The sequence below is a fragment of the Otolemur garnettii genome, unplaced genomic scaffold (assembly GCF_000181295.1).
Source record: "Otolemur garnettii isolate 467f Iridium unplaced genomic scaffold, OtoGar3 scaffold00021, whole genome shotgun sequence".
NCBI lineage: Eukaryota > Metazoa > Chordata > Mammalia > Primates > Galagidae > Otolemur > Otolemur garnettii.
In genome coordinates this window covers 45,078-65,419 of record NW_003852416.1, presented here as the reverse complement: position 1 = coordinate 65,419, position 20,342 = coordinate 45,078, and the positions used below count along the sequence as shown (strand labels likewise).

Genomic DNA, 20,342 nt, shown 5'->3' with positions numbered 1-20,342 from the left:
CCACAACGCCTGGCCATTTTTTGGTTGCAGCCGTCATTGTTGTTTGGCGGGCTCGGGCTGGGGATTCGAACCCACCACCTTAGGTGTATGTGGCTGGCACCTTAGCCACTTGAGCCATAGGCGCCGAGCCTAGTTCCAGTTTTTTATGATCCCTGCCTGGACAACCATGCCCATGAACCATTCACACCCAGTTCCACTGCCCAGCTCTCGGCAGCCACTTTCTGTCTGATGAGGGTTTCCCTACGATGGACATTTTCTATGAAAAGGAAACGTTGTCTTTGGCTCTTGCTTTGTTCACTGAGCATAGAGGTTTCAAGGTTCCTGCATGTGGAAGCTTATGTCAGGATTCAGTTTCTTTTATCTGCCAGATAACATTCCATTGCATGGATGGGCCACACTTTGTCATCCAAATATGTGTGGATGGACTTTTTTTTCGTTCTACCTTTGGGCTTTACAGATAAGGCTGTGACAAGCCTGTGGGCACATTTTCTCGCTTGAGCTCCTGTTCTAGTGACAGATGCTTCTTCCCATGTTCCCTGTAGCTGATGGTCTTCCATAGGTCTACATATTGTTTGTGATTCAGGGCAAGATTTAATGTTAAACGTGACACAAGAACAAGCCTCAGGTCTCATGGGCATCCCTGTGGGCACAGGGGGATTCAGCCACAGGTGCAGCCAAAGGCCCAGGTCCTAGGGCTGCTCCATTGTGGGAAGCTGGGAACTTGTCTCTTGTGGTGTCCTGCCTAGGGTTCCACTTGACCTAGTAGTCAGTGTGTACTCAGGGGCCCTGTGTCTGTCCCCTGCGTCTGGGCCTGGCCCAGCCATTAAGTTGCCAGGCACTAGGTTCACTCACTGAGAAGACACAAGGGCTCAGTGTACACCCAAGGACTGGAACACAGGTGAAGAGAGGCTTTCCTTACCACCCTCGCTTCTGGGAGCATCAACCCAAGCCCTAGATGTCTTGGTCTAATGGCAGAAATGTGACCCTCACTGTGCCCGTGGGCCCTCTCCCTGTTTCTCTGCAGGCTCTGACTCTGGGTTGGCTCTGAGGCTGGTGAACGGAGGTGACCACTGTCAAGGCCGGGTGGAGATTCTGTACCGAGGCTCCTGGGGCACCGTGTGTGACGACGGCTGGGACACCAATGATGCCAACGTGGTCTGCAGGCAGCTGGGCTGTGGGCGGGCTAGGTCAGCCCTAGGAAATGCCCACTTCGGCCAGGGCTCAGGGCCCATTGTGCTGGACAATGTGGCCTGCTCAGGGCATGAGTCCTATCTGTGGAGCTGCCACCACAACGGCTGGCTGTCGCATAACTGTGGACACAGTGAGGACGCTGGAGTCATCTGCTCAGGTGGGCCTGCAAGACATTGGGCTTCTAGTTGAGTGTGTCGTTTTCTCCATGAAAAGGCTTTTCCTTGCACAGGACTCCCCTGTCCCCGAGCTCCTCTGCAAGATGGGCTTTTTTTCTGATACCTTAATAGGAAAGTAGCATCCGTCCTCAGCTGTTGGTGTCTTTGAATTTTATTAGCTTCTTCCTTAGGAAGGTCCCTACTGAAAACATGGTTCAGTCTTCTTTAAGGTTGTAAGAATAGATACTCCTGATGCTTTTTTTTGAGACAAACCCTTGTGGCTTGTGTGTCTTATTCAGCCCTCCTGTGCCACTCTCAGGAGCATTTCTCTGTGTAAGGAGGGCATAGGCCCTGCATTCTTCTCACTCAGCGCTCTGGCACTGAGACTGACGTGTGTGTTCTTCCTTCTCTTGCAGGAAACCCCGTAAATTCTACAGGTGAGTCTGTCCTCCCAGCCTGGCAATATTCTTCTCAGAATTCTACTCCCTCTTATTTTCAGAAGAGAGAGGACATGGGTGGGCCCCTCCTGAGGATTGATTTCCCTCTGAAATTTGTTAAGGTGACAAGCTGAGTTTCTGGGCTCATCATGGGTAGCTCAGCCTTGGAGAGCCCTCTGGCCTCCTGCCATATCCTGTTGACGGTGCTTGTTCAGAGGTGTCACTGGTGGAAGGGGCATTGTCCTCCCATCATTTCTGATAAAAATAACTGTCTAAATCAGTCCATGGAAAATTGTGACCTTCGTTTTAGGAGGATGGCCAAGTAATACTTCTGCACATGTTTGTCTAATAGAGAATTCTGGCCAGGTGCAGTGACTCATCCCCGTAAACACAGGGGTTTAGGAGGCCTAGGCTGGAGGATTGCTAGAGGCCTGGGGTTCAAGACAAGTCTAGGCAACATAGTGGTATCTCATCTATACAACAATTTTTTTTAAAAGTAGCCAGGCATATTGGCATATGCCTGTAGTCCTAGCTACTCAGAAGGCTGAAGCAGGAGGATCACTTGATCTCAGAAGTTCAAGGCTGCAGCGAGCTATGATTGTGCCACCACATTGCAGCCTGGGCAACAGAGAAACCCTATCTTAAAAAAGAACAAACAAACAAAGAGTAAAACAATCAAATAAAATAGTAGGAAGAATTCCTTCACATTGAGGGAGTAATCCACAAAGTGTTCTTTGTGTTGCAATGAACATGAAAATATCTTGGACCAAATACATTGGGAAGTGCCATGTACTCTGGCTCTTAGTAGCCATTAGCAGTGTCAACTGGAATGGCCTAGGCTCTGAGCAGTCCCGTGCTAAGAAAAAGATTCAACTTTGTTTATCAAACAAGTGACTATGGAAGTGATTATCTGTGAAATCCTAAAACAGCTTCACTTTCTTCCTAGGTTGGCCGTACCCAATAACTACAACCACTGCGAGTAAGTGTCATGTTTGCCACCTGCCCTGAAGGACATGAATTTCTTATTCTCAAGCTTGGCTATCTGTAAAGTGAAGCTTCCCTCCACTCCACCCCTAGCCCTACAGCCACCCTCATCCTCACCATCTTCCCCATCTGCATACACATCCTATCCCTGGCCTCTCCTATCACCCCGCACCCAGCCTGCACACCCACACCCTTCACATCTCTTTTGCTGGGAAGAATTCTTTTATTTTAACTAAACAGTTCTATTTCCTCTTCATGTGAATCAGTGAGATAAATATTCTTAAAAGAATATACCTTAAGATCTTTATTTTTTGGAGTATTTACAAAGCTTTGAGAAGAAGAAGGTAGATAAATAATAAGTGGATAATTTCAAAAGTAATGATGTTTTTCCATGTAAGTTTTATTTCATGATATGGGCAAGTTTGGGGGGGCACCTATGGCTTAAAGGAGGAGGGTGCCAGCCCCATATGCTGGAGGTGATGGGTTCAAACCCAGCCCCAGACAAAACGGTAAAAAAAAAAAAGAGGATATGGGTAAGTTTCAGTAGATTTCTCTTGCTCTTCAAAAAAGATATAGCTACTTTTCTGTGTCATTAACTATTTTCTCACCATTATTTTATTTTTTTTCCTCACCATTATTTTAAATATCTGAGTTGTACGTATTATGTTGTACAACTAGGCCATCCATTATTTAACTGGTCACCAGTTGGCAGACATTTAAGTTGTTTTAATTTCTTAATTAGTGGAAAGGATTCTGTGATGAAGACTATTTTACAGATAGATCTTAGCCTATATCAGTAATTTTTCCTTTAGGATGGAAATAGATTTAGTGGATTAAAGTAAAGGTAGTGCCTGGTACCCAGAATGTACATGGTAAATATTAACTCCTACTACGTTAAGGATCTTAAGATCTTTCCATGTGTCTCCACCAAATTGCCGTGGAGAATGGTTGTAAAATTACAGAAGGCTGATAGAGATAGCTGATTTCCTACCTCCGAGCTTACAGTATCTAATATTGAATACACAGTTAACTAGGGAATTACAGTTGTGTTAGGGGAGGTTCTTTCTGGGAGTGATACTTGCAATGGGACTTACAGGAGCAGGTTCATTTGCTCGGTGTCCCTCATCCAGGAGAAACGTGAAGGTCCCCAGGTAGGAGGTAGCTTCAAGGGGGGGGTGCGGCAGGAGTGCCTGCAGGGGGAAGTGAGTGAGGGCCAGCGTTAACATGTGTGTTAAGATGCTTGGCTTTATTCTAAGGGAAGTTTGGGATGCTCAAAAGTTTTAAGTTGAGGAATTACACAGTTGGAAGTGTATTTGCAAATGACCATGCTCATCTTTCCTGCCAAACTGTGTGTTTCCTGGAGGCAGGGGCCACAGCTGCTTTTTTAATAATGCGTCCTTATTACCTGGCGTTGTGTCTTCCATTCGAGAAATGGTTGTTGAAAGAACAAGTGAATGAGTAGATTGATTAAGGAATGAGTACATAATTGCTAGGGACATTTTGCCACACATCACGCACACACAGTATAACGTCCCCGCTTTGTAGCAATCATTTTCATTTGTGTATATAATACACCATACTTTTTCCCCCTGACCTTTCAATGAGCATGTTTATGGTATTGAAATTATTTCTATACTGTAAGGTTTAATGACTGCACAATTTTCAATTGTCCAAATAAACTATTAATTTAGCTAAACAATTTCTAATTCTAGAGCAAAAAGACTATTTCTATTTTATAATTTTAACTATATATAAGAACACATTTTATTTTACTTTTATAACTCTCCTGAGAAATCTGTAATTCTTATCTTTGTCTCTAAAGCTCAGACTTCATCTGTAATTATTTCCCAGTGTAAAAATAGAACTGCTAGGTAGGCACATTTTAGAGGCCAAATCTATCTTTTAAAAACACCATTTCCCCACAAAATGGGAGAAAATATTTGGAAACCATATATCTGATAAGGAATTTCACATGGAATATATACATTAACTGCCTTTAGTTAACGACAAAACATTAATAACCCCACTGGATAATGGGCAAAAGATCTGAATAGACACACAAATGGCCAACACGCACGTGGAAATGTGCTCGGCATCATCAGGCATCAGGGACGCACAAATCAACCCATAAAGAGGTAGTACTTTACGCCCGGTAGACAGGCTGTAATTAGGAAGTTGACTGGTGAGAGTGGAAGAATCAGACTCTCATACACGGCTGGCGGAAACGTTAGGGGTGCGGCCACTTTGGAAACAGTCCTTAAACGGTTAAGCTCAGAGTTGCCATGTGACCCAGCAATTATCCCCCTTCATATATACTCAGAAGCAATGAAGGCTTATGTGCACACAGAAACTTGCACATAAGTGTTCAGAACAGCCCCAAGTGAAAACCCCTTAAATGTGGGTCATAGTGAACAGACGAACAAATGTGGCACAGTCACTCGATGGGATATTATTTGGCAATAAAAAAGAATTGAATGCTGATTCATGCTACAACACGGACGACCTTTGAAAACACGCTGAATGAAAGAAGTCAGTGAAAAAGAGGCTGCCTGCTATCCGATCCCGTTTATATAAAATGTCCAGAGGAGGCAAAGCTACGCAGGCCGACAGTAGATCAGTGGTTGTCGTGCGCTAAGCGTGTTGAGGGAGAAGGAGAGTGACTGCTAGAGGGTTTGGGGTCTCCTTGGGGGTGCTGAAAACATTCTGGAATTGACATGTCACGGTGGGCACAGAGCTCTGAATATACTAAAACCCACTGAACTGTCCATTCTAGAAAACGTAAAAGACAAGAGGCACGAGGAAGACAGAAGGACACGCTGTGATTTGTGCCACCACCCAGCGCACAGATGGTTTTAAAAGCTCTATTACAATAAACCAACAAAAATTCAAATGTTTAGTATTTACCCCTCTCCGATAATAATAATAGTTAATATTGTTGGGTGCTTATCATGCACCAGGCACTGTCTAAACGTATCTCATTTTTATGTGTACACGTACGGGTATATATACATTTTCAATACCCTAAGGGTCTGAAGAGGCAGCTCCCATTTTTCTGATGAGGAAACTGAGGCACAGTGGTTAAGATCAGGACCATGGAGCTGATGGAGGCAGGACCAAGAGGCAGACCCTGGCCTCCTGTTGCAGAGAGCCTTGTCCCATCGCACTTTGCACAGCCTGTCAAGTATCAGGACCCTGTGCTCAGCTGCTTGAAGAATGACGGCGGTCCCTGAGTTGCTTTCTTGGTGTTTTTGTTACTGGTTGACGCAAGCTGTCTGAAGCTTAGGTCACCTCCTTGGGGAGACTTGCCATCCATGCCTAAGTGGGGAAGCAGAGACTCAAATCAAGGCTGATTATGTCGGCCAGCCTAGAACCAGCCCCAGGAGGGGAGGGAAGCTTATTATGGGAAAAATTAGGTCATGTTAGAAGGTGTAGAGGATGACACTAGGAGGACTCTCACCCAGAAAGATGATTGCTTCACGAAACATTTGAAGGCCCGCCACAACCGAGATAATCCCCCTTCCTCTACAGGACCATCTTTAAACTGCGGTGGCTTCTTATTCAATGACAGCGGGACGTTCTCCAGCCCATCCTACCCGGGGTACTACCCCAACAATGCTAAGTGTGTCTGGGAAATAGAAGTGCGTTCTGGTTATCGCATCAACCTGGGCTTCAAAAATCTGCAGTAAGTAACACCAGGCCCCCTGGGGAGGGTGAGGCCTCTACAGCACACCAGTGGTTCAGGCTGTGGCCTGGGCTGGGATGCTTTTCACATTCCTATGCCATGGACAGGCTTTGGGTTGCTTTGATCCCTACCAGGAAGCATCAGGCAATGTTAGGAAGCTCTTTAATCTGATTGAGGAAGCACTAGAAGAAAAACGTATGCAGTTAGCTGGGCATGGTGGCACATGCCTGTAGTCCTAGGTATTCAGAAGGCTGAGGCAGGAGGATAGCATGAGCCCAGAGTTTGAGGTTGCAGTGAGCTGTGGTGATGCCACTGCAGTCAAGCCTGGGTGAAACAGAGTGAGACCCTGACTCAAAAAAAAAAAAAAAAAAAAAGAAAAAAAAAGGGCATGTTCAATAGCATCACTCATAAAGTGCAATTATCTGTAAACCGTAGGGGAATTTTAATGTTGAGCTTAATACATCTTTTTCCCATACAGGTTGGAGCCCCACAGCAGTTGCAATTTTGATTATGTTGAGATCTTTGATGGACCATCGAATAGGAGTAATGTACTGGGGAAGATCTGTAATAACACCTCAGAAATATTCACATCTTCTTCCAATCGAATGACCATTCAATTTCGGAGTGACATCAGTTTCCAAAACATCGGGTTTCTAGCTTGGTATAACTCCTTCCCAAGAGGTGAGTCCAATGCAGACCTGGTCTTTGGGGCTTGGTGGATTCATGTCACCCCCTCTGTGGGTGCATCCCGGGAACAGCAAGGAAGTGCATCAGCGACATGTTGTACATGCTCGTCCTCTCCCTGGGGACTGTGTGAGCCCGGGAGGGAGAGGTGGTTGGCCAAGGGTCATGTGTGCGCTCTACGAGATACATCAGGCCTTGGGTCTGCCGCCAACTTCCTGGGAACTCTTCTTGCCTGGCTTCCTCATCTGGAGGTAGGGGGTGAGTTCTGTGGTGTCTGGGGTCCCCTCCAGCTGCCCAGTGTCCCCACCTCAAGCTCTCAGCTCTCTATGTGGGGAATTGCAGGTAGGGAAAGGCCTGGGGAGCCCCAGGGCCTTTGAGGTTTGTTAGGGGGCACGGCCGTCACCTTTTACTGCCTGTGTCTTTCAGACGCCAGCTTGAGATTGGTCAATGGAAACTCCTCCTATGATGGATGCTCTGGGCGTGTGGAAATTTACCACAGTGGCAGGTGGGGGACCGTTTGTGATGACACCTGGACCATTCAGAACGCCCAGGTGGTGTGCAGACAGCTGCAGTGTGGCTACGCGGTCTCTGCCCTGGGAAATGCCTTTTTTGGCTCTGGCTCTGGCCCCATCACTCTGGATGATGTCGTGTGCTCCGGGACAGAATCCACCCTCTGGCAGTGCCGGAACCGAGGCTGGTTCTCCCATAACTGTGGCCACCATGAAGATGCTAGTGTCATCTGCTCAGGTATGACACGAGGTCACTTTGCCTGTAACAGTGAAAGCTGAAGGCTGGTGGCAGATGGGATCTACGGCTCAATTCTAGAGCTAGGGTAGGCAGAAGTTGTCACCTTGTCCCTTTGGCCTGTCTACTCCAGAACTCCAGTGCAGGGGCCCTTTTTTTGTGCCCAGTTTCTGGACCCAGGGCCCTTATGCTGGACATATGGCTCAATGACCTTTAGCAATGATCTAACTTTTCTAAGCCTCAGTTTACTTGTTTGTTAAGTGGGGCTGATCATAATCCCACTTGCTGTGAATGATAGGAGGATGATTTTAGAACAATTCTGGGCAAGTAGAAGGTGATGACCATTGTGAGTGCAGCTGTGGCTGCTGTGACTCCAAATGGGGGAGCTGGGAAACCTAGTTAGGCCTCTTAGTGCAGGTTTCCTACCTGCCCCAGGTGCACGGGGCCCCAGATACGCTCACCAGTGGGTTCAGATTGTGAGTCACCGGGGTGTGTTGCTGCCTCCTTCTGCCCAGCCCCACTTTGGTAACCTGTGCTTTTCTTCTATCCCTGTCTAGGACCCGTCACGACAACCTCTGGTAAGGACCTGTGATTTCCATCTCACTCCCCGGCGTCCAGGCCTCTGGGCTGCTGTCCCCAGACTACGCAGGGCGTGTTGCTCGCTCTTTAAGCAGTTCCCTTTCCTGCCTTCCCAGCCCACCACATCCCCTGCCGGGCCTCTCTCTGCCCTTCGGTGGACTGGCCCACCTAACATTTGGCTTTCCAGCTACCTGTCAGGTCTGCCTGAGCTCCCTGACACCAGACCCTGTCCCTGTGGGCCCGGTGGGGCCTGCTCCTCCCCTGAGCTGGGTGTCTGCAGGCTGCTGCTCCTCGTGGTCTGCTCCTAGTGTTCCCAGCACACTGCTGGCCCTCAGGTCCATCCTCCCCTGTGCTCTGCCTTCTCATGGCTCACGGCTCCCAGCTTCCGGTAGCAGTGACAGCTTTAGGCCTCCTCTCCTGTCCACCCCCTGCTGGGCAGCCAGGGCCGTATTAGGTCACCTCCAGCCTCTGCCCACCCTTCACGGCTCTCTTTGGGGACTCCCCAGTGCAGGTCCCCCCTCAGCATGCCCACGGGACTCCCCACAGTCACTCCTTTTATCTGCTTGGTGCCTTCTCTCCCCGCCCTGCCCATCCACGCCAAGGCTCCCACGCCTCTCACACCTGGGTCTCTGTGCGTGTGGGTGCCCTCTCCTGCTTGGGGCTCCCCTCTCTACCTCTCTGCGGCCCTCAGATCACCTACTCTCTTCCTCCACTCAGTCCGCGCCAGGAGCAACCTCTGGGCTCTCACCTTCCCTCACCTCACCCCGCTCCACCAGGACTCACACTTTCCCATCCTCGCCTCCAGACTGAGCTCCCCAAGGGTGTGGGATGCACCCACCTCTCCCGGTAGACCCAGAGTGGCCTGCACAGGCAAGCATGTGGCACTTGGGTCAAGGATGGCAGAAAACTGACCGTGACCTTTTCTTTTCTTCACCAGCTCCAGTTGCCAACATCACGCACCCGAATAGTAAGTTCCGAGTTCCCCGCTCAGCCTGTGGCAGGAAGTCCCCTTCCCTGTCCCTTGGTGGCACTGTGGGGGTACAATGTGATACAAGGAGATGGCCTCGCTAAGCAAGGCCTCCCCACCAACCCCCAATGGAGGGTTCAGATCTAGCCCACCTCTTCTTGGGTTTCTGTCAGGGAATTGTGGAAAAAATTCCCCCCAGCTGACCGCAGAGTGCTCTGGGGCTCAATGCCATTTCCATCTCATTGTGACAGCAAATTATTCCTGTGGAGGCTTCCTGTCTCAACCATCAGGGACGTTTTCCAGCCCATTCTATCCTGGGAACTATCCGAACAATGCCAGATGTGTGTGGGACATTGAGGTCAGAAATAACTACCGTGTGACTGTGGTCTTCAGCAACGTCCAGTAAGTGTGTGGGTGTGTTGGGCCCTCACAGACACTTTAAGAGGGAACAAAAGGTGCTTGGAGCGTCAGGAGACCCGTTTGCTAGGTGATGTTCTTTATCATGGGTTCAACTTTTGACTCAGCACAGGGGCAGCCCTTGGAGGGTAGAGTGGACCCTCAGTGGGTTTCCCGGCTGCCCCATCACTGTTGGGAGTCACAGCATCACAGCCACAGTCATACTGACCATCGCCTTCTACTTGCCCAGAATTGTTCTAACATGCTCTGGTTTAAAGTCCCAGGTATGTCACTAATGTTCTGTGTGGCCACAGAAAGTCACTCAGCTTTCCTGAGCCTCAGTCAAAAGAAGGGATTAAAATATCTGGTGTCCTCACTACTTACCTGGCAGGCCACAAGAGAGGAAAATAAGTGAACATACTTGGAAAATGTCATCTAGTAGAAAAGATAGTTGTTAGGAGAGCTGAGAGATAGTCTTAGAGGTCAAAATAACACAAGCAATTCGTTTTGTTTTGTTTTGAGACAGAGTCTCACTTTGTAACTCCTGATAGAGTACTGTGGCATCATAGCTCATATCAACCTCCAACTCTTGAGTTCAAGTGATTCTTTTGTCTCAGCCACCCGAGTAGCTGGGACTACAGGTGCCTGCCACAATGCTCAGCTATTTTTAGAGACAGAGTCTTGTCCTGGCTCTGGCTGGTCTCATACCCGTGAGCTCAAGGCAATCCACCTGCCTCACCCCCCAGATTGCTAGGATTACAGGCGTGAGCCACCACACCCAACCAACACAAGCGATTCTATTAACCATGGCACCTGTTTCGTGGGACCCTTTTCTACCCACACCTCCTTTCCCAGGCAGAGGTAGAGAAATTGCTGCTGCAGAGGTTAGGTTATCTGCATCTAATCACAAGAGGAAACCATTGTTTTTAGTAGAGGAGACATCACCAGAGGCACATTAATATATGAGTTATCCAAGGGCAGGGGTGGCCAGACTGACCACTAAGGGGCCCTGGTATTGTGCAGTGTTCTGGACCAGGGGGAACCATGATTTCCCCTCTGACACCCAACGCTGAACAAAATAGTTCTTCCTCTTGGTTTCCATTTGCAGTGGCCTTGGCAGTCTCTGCCTTAACACTTCATTTGGGATTTTGCCCAAGATGCGTTAGTTTAATCTCTTTGCCATTATGATATAACGACTGCACTTAAAGCTCATGAATCCAATGGGAAAGGTTGACCATGACCAGGTCTTTAACCAGCGTCTTGATAACAATGACCTTCACCTTCTGTGACAAAGTCTACAAAGCACTCTTCCTCTGAGCCTCCTAACAGCCCTCTTTGGTGTGGGTGGACAGAGTTATTTTGCCATTGTAATTAAGAAACCTGAGCTTTGGAGAGCTTGTTTGGCTTGTCCCATTTTTACTTGTTTAATTCTTCATTTCTATCACTATGGATTGGTGGACATTTATTTCATTCTGTGGGGTATCTGGGGACTTTTTGATATAAGAGAAATGGTCTAAATTGGGATGTAAGCCCTTGCTTTTGTGATGTACAGGGCTGTCAGAGCAGGGCATGGGACTAAGACCCAGGCGTGGAGGTCATGGGAGAATTTCCCTTGGTTTAAGGAAACCTGTTATTTTCAAGGATGAACTTTGTCAGTTTCTGGCACAGAGGTGTGACCCCCCTCCCTGAGGTTGACTGACCTGTGTCACATTCTAGCGCAAATGAAGCTGGAACCTCATGTCCTCTCTCCGCAGGCTGGAAGGCGGCTGCAGCTATGATTACATCGAGGTGTTCGATGGTCCCTCCCATAGCTTTCCACTCATTGCTCGGGTTTGCGATGGGGCCAGCGGCTCCTTCACATCATCGTCCAATTTCATGTCAATTCGCTTCATCAGTGATGGCAGCATCACAAGGAGAGGGTTCCTGGCTGAGTACTACTCCAGCCCTTCCAACGACAGCACCAGTAAGCCCCCTGGCGTGGATGCCTGGGCAGGAGCGGGGCACACTGAGAACCTATGCGTGTTGTGAAATAAGACATTTCAGCAGCCTTGTCAGGCCTCCAGGTCTTGAGTTCCTACTGAAAGGGGCCAAGAACTGTGGACCTGGGGATTCCAGCTGCTCAGAGAAAAGGTCCCAGGGCCAGAACTGCTGGTGGGGGTAGGCAGTGTATTGGCCTCACTGTGGTCAGCAGATACTAAGTAGACAGTGTGAGATGATGTGCTCTGCAGTGAGACGTCCATGTCAAAGGCAGCGGGGACCCCTGGCCTGAAGCCTTGTGACCTTTGCAGAGTGCAGGACACTGGCCATGTCCTAAGACCTAACATACTTTGCATCTATCTGAAGCTGGACTGAGCTGGAAGCTCGGCCACTTCCCACACAGGCTCTATGGCCACAACTGGGGTTGTTAAGTGGATGGATATATAGATTGGCCAAAGGCCAGACACGGTGATATCCGTGGTCTCCTAGGCCACCAGGATTCAGAGCCCTGACTGGCTCTGCGGCTAACAGGCCTCATTTTATGACATCTTCCCAGTGTTAAGTGTAGAGATACTTTGCTTTATATGTAAATGGTAACTTGGCAAAGCATTTCCCTTATTTAAAATCCTGCCTCCAATGATCCATCAGAGAAATTCTGAGTTCATGTGCCACATTGGGCTTCCCTGACTGAGGAGTGGGCTGGCTGGGTGGGGGTGTGTGTGGCAAGGTCCCTTCTTTGTATATGTCCCAAGGGCTGGCCAGCTCCATCAGCCATCTTGACCCAACGCCCATAAGGGGAAGGCCGCCTGGGGGGATGGTGGGTTTGGGGCGCTCACTGAGTCATTGTCTGCCCTGTCTGTCAGGCCTGCTTTGTCTGCCAAATCACATGCAAGCCAGCGTGAGCAGGCTCTACCTCCAGTCCCTGGGCTATTCTGCCAGGGACCTGGTCATTTCCAACTGGAATGGGAGCTACAGCTGTCAGCCCCAGATCACGCCGAGCCAGGTCATATTCAGAATCCCCTACTCAGGCTGCGGCACCATCAAGCAGGTAAGCCCGGGGCTTCCCACTCTATTTCCTACAGAACAAGATTTCTTGCAGTGACACATGCTGTGCTTCTCGGATCCCAGGGTCCAGAGGTCAAGATTATGGTAGGAGTGTTTGGTGCTGTGAACAGCCATAGCCACTTCCAAAAAGGAGGGAGGCAGGGGAAGGAAGCTCAGTGGGAGGGGTCTCTCCAGCTGTGTCAGCAGACAGGATATCTGACATATCACAGTCACAGCAGCAGCTCCCAGGAGCAGGTCTGTATTTTGTAAGACCTGAAGCTTATGCAGTTTGAGTTGGGTGGGTGAGAAGGCCAGAGGCCTCGTTAAGTCAAATAATGCAAATATATTTCACTTTCATAAGTTGGTAAAAACACACGGTTGTGCACGTTGTTAGGCCTTAAAGGAGGCCTATGCCCTGGCTTGAGGGGGACCCTAAAACTCAAGGCCGTTAGGCTCACAGTAAATCGGCCTCTGCAGCTACCCTTTGTTGAGCTGTCACCGTCTGGAGTGACTGACCATCTTGGTTTGCCTGGGACTTCGCACATTTTAGCACAGAAAGTTCTCCATCCCAGGAAACCCCTCACTCACTTCTAGGCAACATGAGACAGCTGGTCACCCTACAAGTGGAAGACACTATGATAGTCTGTGTCATAGTCCCCAGATTCTCATCACGTATTCTCTTATTGAGACTGAGCTAACAGGGGTCAAGGAGCTTACCCAGGGCCACTCGGCCAGCAAATGCTAGCGTCTGAGAATCTCAGAAATGTTATGCTGAGTGAAGGGAGCCAGACAGAAGAGCCTATGCTTTGTGACTCCATCTACATTACAACTTAGAAATGGAGGATACATGTGTGATGACATAAATCTGCCCAGGGGTCACCTGCTGCTAGGCTGGAGGGGAGGGACATCAGAGGGCTGGGGGCAGCGGCTTGGGTGTGGAGCTGCTGCTTACTATGGAGGCAACCCCAGGGTCAAGCCTCATCAGATGGTACCTTTATCATGGGTGCTTTAATTTTATGTAAATTTATTTTAAATTAGCCATTTTAAGTTCTAAAGTTTTGTCTGACACCTACATAATTATTTTAAGGTTTCATCTGTCAAAGACAAAAAAGTGCCATTGCTTTTATTTGGCTCAGGGCCACAGTGAACACACACATGGATGCTCGTGCCACACACGTGTTCAGATGGCTTCTGTGTGTCGGGGTCATGTTCCTTCAACAAAGACACATAGAGCATTTGTTGTGAGCTCGGTGCTGGGCCAGTGCTGAGAGAATGATGTTTGTTATGTGGCGATGTCGCCCTGCTCCTTTGTCACTCAGGAAACTCAGAGAGGAAATGACACTCATTTAGCCAATGGGCGGGCCTGCTGGCCACAACACCTGTGTCTGAGGGCCTGCGGTTGCCATGTGGTCGCCCCACCCTGTAGCTAGACCCGAACATAGCGGGTAGACTTTGCAGGGGCAAGCACATATTGCTCATACCGTACAAGCTTCTATTCTATTCTGTGTTTCTGTTTCTCTCTGTAAATTAATTGTGTTGGGTTCTGGATTGTCATGGAGTTGGTCAGTGAGAGTCAGTTCGCTGAAGGTGATAATTATTTTTGTTCCAAACACATACCCTGGAGCCTCTGATGTCTGACCAACCCCACTGACAATCCTTCACACCCATTTGCAGAGCCAAATATAGCGCCAACCCTGTTTCTTCTAGCTTGGCTGGTGGAGACAGTGCCTGCCATGTTCTTATCCTTCCATCTAAGTAGCTGCACACCTACCAACTGAGGGCTGTGACGTTACCACAGTGTCATTAACAGCGAATGTGTGTGCCAGGCACTGAACTAAGAGTTCACCATGACTGTTCAAATTCTCGGGACTTTATTCCCATTTAATCATAAGGCAATGGAGCGGTGTTTTTCAACCTTTTTAAAAATCTCATGGCACATCTTAACCCTATAGTTAAACTTCCATGGCACACTTAAATTATGTTGATCCAGAAAAAGAGAAAATAAAAAAAAGAATATACTTAACTGTGCTTTCAACTTCTTTCAAAAATAATTAATGATATTTTACAAATTTTTGAGGCACACCTAAGATCCTCTCATGGCACACCAGTGTGCCAGGACACACTTGTTGAAAATCACTGCAGTGGAGGTCTACGGAAAGGGTGCCACTTGCCCATGACCATATGGTCATGAAGCGCTACAGGGCAGGGTTGTGAGGCCCATAGCTGGAGCTTTCCGCAACTCCACCAGGCTTCCCCATTTAGCAGTTGTGTGGCGAATGCCTGCTGATGTGGCTGAGGGAGACAACACCTGGCCACCATGAGAAGGCTCCCAAGGCAGGAAGGGTCGAGTCTGCACGGGACACCAGTGAACTCATCAGCAAGACTTTCCATTACAGAGGAGATTGGCTTCCTTCCATACTGAACTCATTATGAATTTTAATCTAAAATTAGAACTGCTGCTTCTGACCAAGAAATAAATCTGCACTGCACGTTCATTGCTTGGAGTGGATTCAGAATTTAGCTCAACCATAGAAGTCCTAGACAAATGTAAACTCCATGAACATGTTCATGGTATTGTACAAAGTGAAAGCATTACGATTGACTTTGAAAAAGTGAGAAGGTGACAAAAATCCTATGGAGTTTATTGTGACAATCATTGGTGTAAAGGCAGAAAATGTAACGGGCCCAGAACTCAGCCCAGAGTATGGGCTCTGGCGACCCCTGCTGGCCAAAATGACCAGCGCAGGCTCCTAGTCAGCCTGGGAAAAGGCAACCCAGAGAACAGGGAGAAAGAAATGTCTAAGAGGCAGTAGAAACCACTTTAAGTTTCTTGTAAAGTTTTCCCCAAGTTTGGTCTGGAAGGGTCACAGCCAGAGAAGATCTCTGTGACTGAAGACCAGACATAGAAGAGTCTCTAGCACACGCCATTCTAAAGAGTACTTATGGCTGAGTTGTGTCAGTGTTGGCTTCAGAAGGGACCTTGTCTAATGTCTGGACCAGCCAGGAATGGAGTTTTGCCTTTGACAGTGGCAAAGGGCTTCTGTGTAGCTCACCATGGTGTTATTTTCATCCTCATTCCGAGGTGTGCTGGGATTCTTGTCATATCTGGCTAGGAGAAGTTTGCTTCTGACCGTCAGAGCCTGTGGGAGGGGAAGAATTCCTGCAGTCTCCAGCCTAGAGATGGCTCGAGTGAGCCACACTCAATCGGGGGCCAGCTGATTACAATGGCGGCCTGGTGGACTGATGTTTCTTGCCGCTGGCCCCTGCACCTTTCATTTATTGCACAGACATTTACAGGTGCTACTACTGCTATTGACGACAAGGCCAAGCCCAGGGAAAATGATGTTTAGGCATCATCCTTTCTTGTAGGTGCTCTCATGCTTGCAGGGGTAAGGCAGTCATCCCTGGAATGGTCTCTCTTAAGACATCCCAGGCACCTCAGGGGAGTGAGAGACCAGTGTTCTTAGGAATTTGCTGCTTAGTGAAAGGCACAGTAGGAAACAGTCCCTTGGTATAGGGACGCAGAAAAGCAGCATGGAACAGATTCTCTTCTGGTATTACCATGGCCCACCTGATTGTCCACGTGCCTCTGGGGAAGTCCCTACCAGCCCTCTGTGGCTTCAGCTCCCCCAGCGTTAGATTCCACGCTGTAATCGCTCCCAATCAAAACAGAAAACAAATACAACTAATCCCATCAAACCCCATCCCCATAAATTTGTGACTGCCCCTTTGAGTAACTCCTTCAATAGTGAGAATGAAACAGAACAAGCCAGGCGGGCCTGAGGCACACGGTCCAAACACAGCTAGTTACGAGGCAAGATGTGGGCTCATCAGACACATTCATCTTGAAGTGTGCTGCCCCATGGCCCCAGGAGCTGGGCCACAACTGTGGTCCTCACATGTGGCGGAGGAAGGGGGGAGGTGTGAAAGGAGCTGAGTCGTGCTCCATGAGCCGGGGGTCCAGCCCCCCACCCAGTAATAGTGGCCACAGGAGTATGCCTGTGCCATCTCTGTGTTGTTCTGGGAGGATCCGGATGTCTTGTTGAGCTGCTCCCCTCTCATCCCACCTCACATCTGCACTGGTGTCCCTTGGCAGGTGACGTTCACCTAACTGCTCTCCTGCCTGCCTCTTCTAGGTAGAAAATGACACCATCAACTATTCCAACCTCCTGAAAGCAGTTGTGTCCAGTGGCATCATCACAAGGAAGAAGGACCTCCACATCCACGTCAGCTGCAAGATGCTCCAGGACACCTGGGTCAACACCATGTACATCACCAACGACACCGTCGAGGTGCAGGAAGTCCAGTATGGCAACTTCGACGTGAATATCTCCTTTTACACGTCCTCCTCGTTCCTGTATCCTGTGACCAGCAGCCCGTACTATGTGGACCTGGACCAGAATCTGTACCTCCAGGCTGAAATCCTCCATTCCGATGCCTCCCTGGCCTTGTTTGTGGACACCTGTGTGGCGTCCCCTCACCCCAGTGACTTCACATCTCTGACTTATGATCTACTCCGCAGTGGGTAAGGACCGACTCTGTGGGATGGGCTTCGACCTTTACCTGACAGCTTCAGCGTGAGCAGCTCAAGGAAGGCAGATTCTGGTTAACCACACAGTTCCTAGTAGTTCAAGTTTACTTAGATCCTTTTCTACATATGATAACATCTGGTGGCTTCTACCATTTGAGGTGCTTTCATGCTGTGTCCTGGATCACATCCCTGATGAGACGGGTGGAGTGATCATGTGTCATCTCTAGTGAGCATGTGGGGAGAATGGACCAAGCCCACCAGTGGCCACCTGTGGGTTGGCTGTAAACTGGGATTAGACACCGGCCTCAGGCTTAAAAATCTCTGCATGCAGTGGAAACTGCAGTGATTTGGGAGAAAACCAAGGTTGAAACACCAACTCTGTCACATGTGTGACTCTGGGCCAGATCCTCTCCCATCATCTGGGGATGGTGGTGCCCCCATGGTGAGGTTGCTGGTAGCATTGGGTGAGAAAGAGAAGAGGGGTACAGGGTACAGGTGTGCATAGCAGCTGGGCCACAAAGATCCTGCACTGAGGCGGCAGGAAGTCCCTGTGCCCTCTGTCGACCCAGGAAGAGAAGTTCTTGGAGTCTGTGGTTCCGGTCAAATTTAAGAGGTGCAGAGGTCAGGAGAGGGGTTGCCAGGTTGGGCTCAGAGAGAGCCCAGGCTGGGCCGCTCTGCCATGGCCCAGCTTCCCGGGGTGGCTGCACTCGGGCTAGGTGGGGCTTGACTCACCCGTGTGGGGGTGATAGACGTGTCCAGCTGGCACTTGGTGCAGGAATTCATTGGCTACAACTGGCCATCAACCAGGTTACCCACCTGGACACTGCTGGCAGAACCCTGCCCAGGCCCCACCCACACATTCTCAGTATTTGGTCTGGTGGGGCTCTGGTATCTCCTATTCTTAAAATATCCCCTGGTGATTCTGAGGTAGGGGCACTGGCCCACGCAGGAAGTTATTGCCCAGGCAGCTCTGGAGTTGGCCCAATCTTTTCTCCATGTGCCTCATCCAGCTTCCAGGTGTTTTCTTTCCTACCTTTGCTAATAAGGAAGCCATCTGGAATACTAAATAAATAAATAAATAAATCTCAGTGTTGGGGAGAATCTGAGCTGACACGCAGTAAGGAAACTCTGAAAGCTGGAGGAGGGAGCCCAGCAGGCCTGGCCAGACCCTAGGCAGAGTCAGGCCACCCTGTACACCTGCCCCCCCAGTCCTGGAAAGGATCCATCTCAACCCCCAGGGCTGACTTTCCTTGCCCACCTCCTCCCATATCCCTCAAAATCCTCAATGCCCACTAACGTGGGTTGGTGTGAACTGCTGCTTTACCTGGGGGACCTCGGGGAGACTTACCTCATCCACACCCTAGAGAAGACCTCTAAGCACAGTCTCAGGTTACTTTCCAGATCACTCCAGCTGAGACTGGGTGCCCAAGGCAGTGTGGGGGGGATTTATATCAGGGAGCATCCCAGAGGGTGCTTAGGCCAGTACAGGAGGTGCAGCTGCGTGGGGCTGAGGGGGCACTGGGTGGGTCAGGAGAGAGGCCCTGAGAGAGGGAGGGTCAGGAAGGGCAGGGCCACTGGGGTGCCCAGAGTGCAGCCTCGGTCACCTTGCCTGGCCCTGAGACCAGGAAAGAGAAGAGTCCTTTTCTTTCTGCCCTGTCTCTGGGCCCTGCTCCTGGGCTCTTGCCACTTAAAGAGTCTGGTGACATACCAGAGTGGCCAGGTTTTATTTGCACACCCACCAGTGAGGGTTGGCTCCACGTGGACACAAGGAAGGTGGGTGGGTGGGGTGGGAGGCCGGGCAGCAGAGCTAGGCTGTGGAGTTTCACACTTGCTGCACCTGGGTCAGAAAGAAGACGGGGCATTGATGAGAGCTGATGGGCTGGTCTTCTCTCCTTCCAGGTGCGTGAAGGATGAGACCTACCGGTCCTACCCCCAGCCGTCTTCCCGTGTCGCCCGCTTCAAGTTCAACGCCTTCCACTTCCTGAACCGCTTCCCCTCTGTGTACCTGCAGTGTAGAGTGGTGGTGTGTAGGGCCTATGACTACTCCTCCCGCTGCTACAGAGGCTGCGTGGTGAGGTCCAAGAGGGATGTGGGCTCCTACCAGGAGAAGGTGGACGTTGTCCTGGGACCCATCCAGCTGCAGACGCACCAAGTGAAGAAGAGGAGCCTGGGCAAGGGGTCACCCTCGGACCCTGCTGCCCACAACGGCACAGGTCCATAACTCTTGTGGACTTGAAATGTTTCTGTTGGTGTCACGTTCCAACTCAAATTGAGCACCTACTGTGTACTAGGCACCCTGCATGCTATATCTAACCATACAAGTTGAAGCACCCAGTTCCTGCCTCCATGCAAGGCTGTGGTATCGGGCGTGGTCAACATAGATCTGCCTGGGTGGCTGTCAGCCTGACACCTTTATCCTTTGGGGTCTGAACTCATTTATTAAATGAAACTGTGAATACTTGTCTCTCAGGACTGTTGAGAGGGTTCCATAAAATGATGCTGATTAAACTGCCTCAGCCCTGTCTGGTACAAGTCATTGGGTGCTCGGCGAGTGGGAGTTTTTGTTACTATTGTTCTTGTCACTCGTGTTAACAAGATGATGATAACACATCCCTCACAGTGACGGCGTCAATCTATCAGACTAGATGCTCTGAAATTTGTTCTAGCTGCTGGCAGGGTTCAGCCTGGTGCAAGCCATTTTCATTTTTGTCTTTGGAACAAGGAACGTGACTTCTGCGCGGTGTTTCTCTGTGGGCGAGGATGGGGAAAGGTTTGTAGAGGGTTTCCCAGGGTTTTTGCCCCAGGCTGGAGACAGGTGAACAGCTATGGTGGCCATGCTGCTGGGGACAGGGTGGAGCCACTATAACTGTCACAAACCCTCCCCGTCAGGGTGCACCCATGGTCGTCTTTGACAGCTCTCTCCCTCATGTGCCCTGTCCAGGCAGTCTCCAAGTCCAGCTGATTCTAGACT

The 20,342-nt window shown here is 49.6% G+C and overlaps 1 protein-coding gene across 1 annotated transcript in view; it reads left to right on the top strand.

Moving 5' to 3' along the window:
* The window catches only part of DMBT1 (deleted in malignant brain tumors 1), a 77,461-nt gene extending 57,587 nt beyond the window's left edge, over positions 1-19,874 (top strand). Inside the window, 11 exon segments of the mRNA XM_023511763.1 lie at positions 1,025-1,375; positions 2,730-2,762; positions 6,296-6,449; positions 6,928-7,130; positions 7,560-7,882; positions 9,375-9,423; positions 9,675-9,825; positions 11,574-11,782; positions 12,660-12,844; positions 16,977-17,365; positions 19,271-19,874. Of these exon segments, the coding sequence (XP_023367531.1) occupies positions 1,025-1,375; positions 2,730-2,762; positions 6,296-6,449; positions 6,928-7,130; positions 7,560-7,882; positions 9,375-9,423; positions 9,675-9,825; positions 11,574-11,782; positions 12,660-12,844; positions 16,977-17,365; positions 19,271-19,592 (2,369 nt within the window). The 3' untranslated portion in view covers positions 19,593-19,874.
* The last annotated feature ends 468 nt before the right edge of the window (positions 19,875-20,342 follow it).